Genomic DNA, 7673 nt, shown 5'->3' on the forward strand with positions numbered 1-7673 from the left:
TATTACATGTATTTTTTTTCATTTTGTGGGTTCGTACTTAGATTATTATAATTTTTTTGGCTAAAACAAATTTCAATTCCTGGTGTTAGATATTTATGTCAAATATTCAATTTTTGGAGAAACCAGAAGACTTCGGCAGAGGTGCTGTCACGGCTAAACAAATGAGAACAAATGAGATATTCAGAACATTGATAATTTTTTTGCTGGTTAATGTTCAGCTTCATTAGTTCAAACAAATAAAGAAATGGTCAATAATCAAATGCACATATCATGGCACTTGTAATGTATCAGTCATTAATCCGCATTCTTAGGTGTTGCCAATTTTAAACAGCATGTCGTATCTTTCTTTTTTTGACTTCACCATGTCTAAATGAATCCTTCATTCTTTTTGCATCCAAATCAAGAAGAAAAAGCAAGAACCAAATGCATTCAAATTAAATGATATGGAGGATCTTAGCAATTTCAACCAAAAAAACTTAATTTTGTGATTCTTTTTCTAAAGTTCTTTGAAGATTGGAGTGTATGCGAAAGAAAGTTTTCTAGCTTATTTGTTATTGATAAGATAAGTTTAGGCATCTGTTATTAAAGGCATAAAAGTCATGGATTTTTTATTTTTATTATTTTGCAGATAAGGTTATTTTCTAGGATCTTATCATGAACTAGTGGGGTTTAGGCATATGTGCTCATCCTATCCAGGCCTATGCCAGTGTATAAGCGTAAGAAGTATTGGGTGTTAGATATATAATTGAATTAGAATTAAAAGTTATGCACATAAATGAACTTTTATATATAATGCCGTATCAAACTTATATCCGTGTCCTATATTTTCAACAAATAGAAGTTTTTAGTGTTTGTGTACGTATCCGTGCATCATAGATGCTTAAAAAGGCCTTCACCCATATATGATTTAAATAAAGTCTTAACAGACTTTCTCTGGTATTTGATTTGTAAAATCAAACATTCTGATGATCTTTTCCAAATTGCAGCCGGTGGATCAACAGCAACCCCTCGCAGTTTGCTTTGACAAGCTGATGGCCGATGTGAATTGGAGTTTGGATTCCAAGTTCACCAAAATTTGACGATCTTCAGGCATGAATTTCGTGTCAAGTAACCTACTTTATCTTTAACAGTGACCTGCTCATACAGACCTGACATGGTACAGTTTGTGAATACCCTTTTTAGTTTCCTTCCCTCACAAATACCAGCTTTTGATATAACAGGGAACAGTGTGGATTAAGGCAGTTTAATTTTATGAAGCCGTGTTTTGATTCTGGTGGATTGGTGGCTTTGTTGCTTCTATTGGGGTATGTGAAGAATTAAGGACATGTATCAGGGTTTGTACAGCAAAAATTTAATAGGTGCTGTAAATGGGAAGGCACCATCTTATATGCCCTTTACCCAAATTCCTTATTCTTTTTGTTAGACAAAAAAAAAAGATAGAAGAATGTTAATTTTATTCCCTGGGTGTAAAAGAGATGAATTTGAGTGAGCTCAAGTTTTGTTTGTGTTCGAATCTTTAAAAAAAATATCATTGTTAATGTTTGGCATGTTTATATATTGAGCTCAAAAATATGTTTATGCTCGGTTTGTTTGCTTAACAAGTCGAACACAAGCTGTTTGTCAACGAGTCATTTTTTATAACATTAATCACAATCTTAGGATGTTAGAAGGGCAAGATTTAAATCTTAATGTTTAAATTAAGATATTCATTTAAAAACAATTTAGTATATATTTTACTGTTAAATTAGTAATTCTCATTGATTATGAATCTTTGTAGCCTTGTATTCTAATTAATTATAAATCTTTATAGCCTTGTAATCAATTAAATTGTTTAAAAATAATACTCATCAAATATACATATGTATGTATATATAATTTATTTATTTCGAGTAAAAAAGAGTTGGAACATGAACTAAAAAATATGTTTCTATTCGGCTTATATATATATGGAGCACAAAAAATCTGTTTTTGTTCATCTTGTTTGTTTAGTGAATGAATCAAATATAAGCTATATAACAAACCAATCAAATACAAGTTGTTTGCTATTTGGTAGCCTAATATTGGGCATAGCGAACATTTAACATAGATGCCAAACGATAACTTTAAATTCAATGCACAGGAAAGCTATCATGACCTTGTGGTTTAGAATTTTATTTTTCGATCAAGAGATTTTGGGTTCAACACCCATGCGATGGAAGTTTTCTAAAAAGGAAAATATATAAAATAAAATAAAAATAAAAAGAAAAACTTCAAATTTCTATATAAAAATTTGGCGTATTTTGAACTGGTTGCCATTTCTTAGGCACTTTGAATCATGGTGATCAGCATTCTGACGTGCTAATAAAATATAGAAATATTTGAAATAAAAAATTATTTAAATATAAAAGATCTTTTAGTTGCCATACAAGCTAAATATAAAATAAAAATCATTCATGCTGGGTCATCCTGTTATTTTTTCAATTCTTCAATACCAATCATCTCTTCAAGCGCTAGCTCTGTTAATTAAGTTCTTAAATCATAATTATTACAGCTACGGTCTTGAATTAGCAGGAAGAAAGATCTAACAAAAATATGAGACGAATATATATATATATATAGAGAGAGAGAGAGAGAGAGAGAGAGAGAGAGAGAGAGAGAGAGAGAGAGAGAGAGAGAGAGAGAGAGAGAGAGAGAGAGAGAGAGAGAGAGAGAGAGAGAGAGAGAGAGAGATTGAAAAACAACTAACACACACAAACATGTAAATACATCTTACTTTTATTTTTCATGAGAAAATTAAAGTTTAGTTGTTAGATATGTAAATATATAACAATAGAATCGTTTGTATGTAAATCTTCAATTTATTTTTAAACCGATTACTTCCTGGTGATGCAACCTTTATGATCTCTATGCACTGGTTGAACTCATCAATCTTGCATGCACAAACAACATGAATGAGATTATCCACGATCTCAACTTTCAGTTCCTGAGGCCAAAACCATGGTAGGAATCCTCAAAAACCCGAGACATTAACACTTACAACCCTTTATGTCTGTTGGACACAAAGGTGATGGTACGGGACTACCGATAGCTAATTTCAGCTGCATTAAGACCCAGTGCCAATTTTCATCAGTTTCTTAGTGCAGCTGAAATCAGCTATCGGTATGTCACGTACCATCACCTTTGTGTCCAACAGACAGAATGGGTTGGAAGGGTTAGTGTCTCAGGTCTTTGATGATTCCTACCATGTTTATTGTATTAATAATCTCATACAGGAATTCAAGGCAGAGTTTGACGATTCCTGGCCTCAGGAACTGAAAGATGAGATGGTGGGTAATCTCATTCGTGCTATTTGTGCATGCAAGATTGATGAGTTCAACCAGTGCATAGAGATAAGGATCAATCGGGTTTAATCGGCGAAATCGCGACAGGGGAGACAGAGGAGCAGTGCTAGGTCGACGCCTAGGAAAGGTAGGAAAGGGATTGAGTGCGAATGCGCCTAGGAAAGGGATTGAGTGCGAAGAAGGCGGGAGCTGCTCTGTCTGGGGTCATCTGGCAAACGGGAAGAGAGAGAGAGAGAGAGAGAGAGAATGTATGTAGTTAGAGGTTTGTGGTTGTCACGATTGATTTAGGGGTTTTTTTTAGTTGACTACAGAGAAAAATTTTCAGAAATTATGTAGTTTCTAAAGCAGAATTTTGATGATTTGAAACCCATAATAGGCAAAAAGTTCTTTTAAACATGTCCTAGGACTCAATTTTAATCAGATTTGTTGGTTAGATTTTTTATACTTGTCATAATGAAATTTACTTGAAAATAGCAGTTAAGGCTTTCATTATAGCTATCATAATGATAAACTTTTTAGTTTTCTTCAATTCTCTTTTTATTTTATTATATATAATTCCATGGAATTTCGATTGGAAAACAATAGTTCCAATTTTTTTTTAATTCAGTTCGTGAATGCTTTTTTGATTGATTGAGACATGCTCAAATCGAGTGGGCTGTAGCTTCATTTATATATTTACAACACTAATGTCGTTATTGATATGTACACAAAAAAAACACCGTGTCGTGTATTTCATTGCCCATAACCGGTTTAAGATATCGGGCATTCGTATAAATGTTAAGCAACACACGATTTTTTTATTATTATTAGTACGTGTTGATAAATTCACGATGATAGAGTCTTATATTAATCTTTTTACTATTGTATAGAAATTTGACACACACAAAATAAAAGAAATAATAGATAGAAAGAACAACAAAGATTTTAATAAACATTGAATTGCCAGAAGCAATGATACACAAGCCGGGGTTAATATTCAATTTTTGGAGATTGTCCTATTTGAAGACTGTGGAGCCTAAGCAAACCAATGCTGAGCTTAATATTGATAAGTGAACAGATAACATAGATTTATTATATGTATTTTTTTTCATTTTGTGGGTTCGTACTTAGATTATTATAATTTTTTTGCTAAAAAAAATTTCAATTCCTGGTGTTAGATATTTTGGAGAAACCAGAAGACTTCGGCAGAGGTGCTGTCACGGCTAAACAAATGAGAACAAATGAGATATTCAGAACATTGATAATTTTTTTGCTGGTTAATGTTCAGCTTCATTAGTTCAAACAAATAAAGAAATGGTCAATAATCAAATGCGCATATCATGGCACTTGTAATATATCAGTCATTAATCCGCATTCTCAGGTGTTGCCAATTTTAAACAGCATGTCGTATCTTTCTTTTTTTGACTTCACCATGTCTAAATGAATCCTTCATTCTTTTTGCATCCAAATCAAGAAGAAAACGCAAGAACCAAATGCATTCAAATTAAATGATATGGAGGATCTTAGCAATTTCAACCAAAAAAACTTAATTTTGTGATTCTTTTTCTAAAGTTCTTTGAAGATTGGAGTTCATGCGAAAGAAAGTTTTCTAGCTTATTTGTTATTGATAAGATAAGTTTAGGCATCTGTTATTGAAGGCATAAAAGTACTCCAGTTTTTGTATTTAGCATGAAAAAACAGTCATGGATTTTTCATTTTTATTATTTTGCAGATAAGGTTATTTTCTAGGATCTTATCATGAACTAGTGGGGTTTAGGCAGATGTGCTCATCCTATCCAGGCCTATGCCAGTGTATAAGCGTAAGAAGTATTGGGTGTTAGATATATAATTGAATTAGAATTAAAAGTTATGCACATAAATGACCTTTTATGTATAATGCCGTATCAAACTTATATCCGTGTCCTATATTTTCAACAAATAGAAGTTTTTAGTGTTTGTGTACGTATCCGTGCATCATAGATGCTTAAAAAGGCCTTCACCCATATATGATTTAAATAAAGTCTTAACAGACTTTCTCTGGTATTTGATTTGTAAAATCAAACATTCTGATGATCTTTTCCAAATTGCAGCCGGTGGATCAACAGCAACCCCTCGCAGTTTGCTTTGACAAGCTGATGGCCGATGTGAATTGGAGTTTGGATTCCAAGTTCACCAAAATTTGACGATCTTCAGGCATGACTTTCGTGTCAAGTAACCTACCTGATCTTTAACAGTGACCTGCTCATACAGACCTGACATGGTACAGTTTGTGAATACCCTTTTTAGTTTCCTTCCCTCACAAATACCAGCTTTTGATATAACAGGGAACAGTGTGGATTAAGGCAGTTTAATTTTATGAAGCCGTGTTTTGATTCTGGTGGATTGGTGGCTTTGTTGCTTCTATTGGGGTATGTGAAGAATTAAGGACATGTATCAGGGTTTGTACAGCAAAAATTTAATAGGTGCTGTAAATGGGAAGGCACCATCTTATATGCCCTTTACCCAAATTCCTTATTCTTTTTGTTAGACAAAAAAAAAAGATAGAAGAATGTTAATTTTATTCCCTGACTGGAGATTCTTTGTACCATACATTTCCTTCTAGTTGTAAAAACACAGATGATTAGCTTGTATTACTATTTTATAACATGTTATGATGATTTGCATGTTCGGTTTTGTTTAACCTGCCATTTGCAAAGTACACCCCAAAGAAGACGGCTTTTGTTTTTGCTTGGATATTCTCTGCAGAATTATTTGCTGAAAATCTCTGAATTAAGCTTCCTAAAATTTGCAAGATTGGTCCAGACATTATCATCACCATCAGCAATGTGTGTTGTGCCTTGTAGTGTAATGCTAGATTTATTTTGGTTTGGATTTGAAAGCAATATTTTTTTTGTTTTTGAACTTTGGTTTTTTACCCATTTTCTGACTTTTTGCAGGCTTCAGTGAAAATTTACCCAGAGAGAGAGAGAGAGAGAGAGAGAGAGAGAGAATGTATGTAGTTAGAGGTTTGTGGTTGTCACGATTGATTTAGGGGTTTTTTTTAGTTGACTACAGAGAAAAATTTTCAGAAATTATGTAGTTTCTAAAGCAGAATTTTGATGATTTGAAACCCATAATAGGCAAAAAGTTCTTTTAAACATGTCCTAGGACTCAATTTTAATCAGATTTGTTGGTTAGATTTTTTATACTTGTCATAATGAAATTTACTTGAAAATAGCAGTTAAGGCTTTCATTATAGCTATCATAATGATAAACTTTTTAGTTTTCTTCAATTCTCTTTTTATTTTATTATATACAGTTCCATGGAATTTCGATTGGAAAAGAATAGTTCCAATTTTCTTTTAATTCAGTTCGTGAATGTCTTTTTGATTAATTGAGACATGCTCAAATCGATGGGGTTGTAGCTTCGTTTATATATTTACTGCACTAATGTCATTATAGATATGTAAATAAAAAAAACACCGTGATGTGTATTTCATTGCCCAAAACCGGTTTAAGCTGTTTAGGCATTCGTACAAATGTTAGCAACACATGATTTTTTTTTTTTATTATTATTAGTACATGTTGATAAATTCACGACGATAGAGTACTATATTGATGTCTTTAGTTTTGTATATAAATTTGACACACACAAATAAAAAAAATAATAAATAGAAAGAACAACAAAGATTTTAATAAAAGTTGAATTGCCAGAAGCAATGATACACAAGTCGGAGTTTTCGATGAAACTTCTATTGTGTGAGTGGCAAAATATATTGGGGATGTAGCGACGATTTAGTTGCTTTGATAGAAAATCAAAAGTAGAGGTCATTTGCTAGAAAATTTGATGTGAGTGCATCGGTAGTGATAGCTCGATGATGGTGTTCCAGCGACTACGACGATGGTGGTCGAGCAGCAATGACTACCTAACAACAGTGGTTTAGCAATGTTAGTGACCAGATGACAATGATTAGATGACAGTTGGGATGACCTAACTATGGTGGTTTGATGACAGTGGCGGCAGCCAGACAGTGTTGGTCTGATGAAGGGCAATGGTGGTGGTCAACACCGGTGGTCTCATGGCACCGATGGCCAAAAGGTGGTGGTCCAACAGAAGCAATGACATTGATGATCTGGCAATGGTGGTCCAACAGAAGCAATGACATTGATGATCTGGCAAAAAAGGTGGTGGGCCAACAGAAGCAATGACATTGATGATCTGGCAGTGGTAGTCCAACAACAACAGCGGTCAGATAGTGGTGGTTTGGTGGCGACCACGATGGTGATCGAGCAGTAGTAGCCTGGTTGCGATAATTGTGTTGGCTGGGCAAAAAGGTCCAATGGCTGTGACGACCAGACAACAATAATCTGGCGATGGTGACGAACTGACTAAGG

At 33.7% G+C, this 7673-nt stretch overlaps 1 protein-coding gene across 2 annotated transcripts in view; it reads left to right on the forward strand.

The window, feature by feature from the left end:
* LOC110026697 (exportin-7-A) overlaps positions 1-5838 on the forward strand; it is a 63114-nt gene extending 57276 nt beyond the window's left edge. The window contains exon 30 of one of the 2 annotated variants that reach the window (XM_020727755.1): positions 5493-5838. In XM_020727755.1, the coding sequence (XP_020583414.1) occupies positions 5493-5514 (22 nt within the window). In that variant the 3' untranslated portion in view covers positions 5515-5838. Of the gene's footprint in view, positions 1-5476 lie in introns of both variants that reach the window. The other variant, XM_020727754.1, reaches the window with a different exon arrangement.
* Positions 5839-7673: the final 1835 nt, after the last annotated feature.

This window comes from Phalaenopsis equestris, unplaced genomic scaffold, assembly GCF_001263595.1.
Source record: "Phalaenopsis equestris unplaced genomic scaffold, ASM126359v1 Scaffold000392, whole genome shotgun sequence".
NCBI lineage: Eukaryota > Viridiplantae > Streptophyta > Magnoliopsida > Asparagales > Orchidaceae > Phalaenopsis > Phalaenopsis equestris.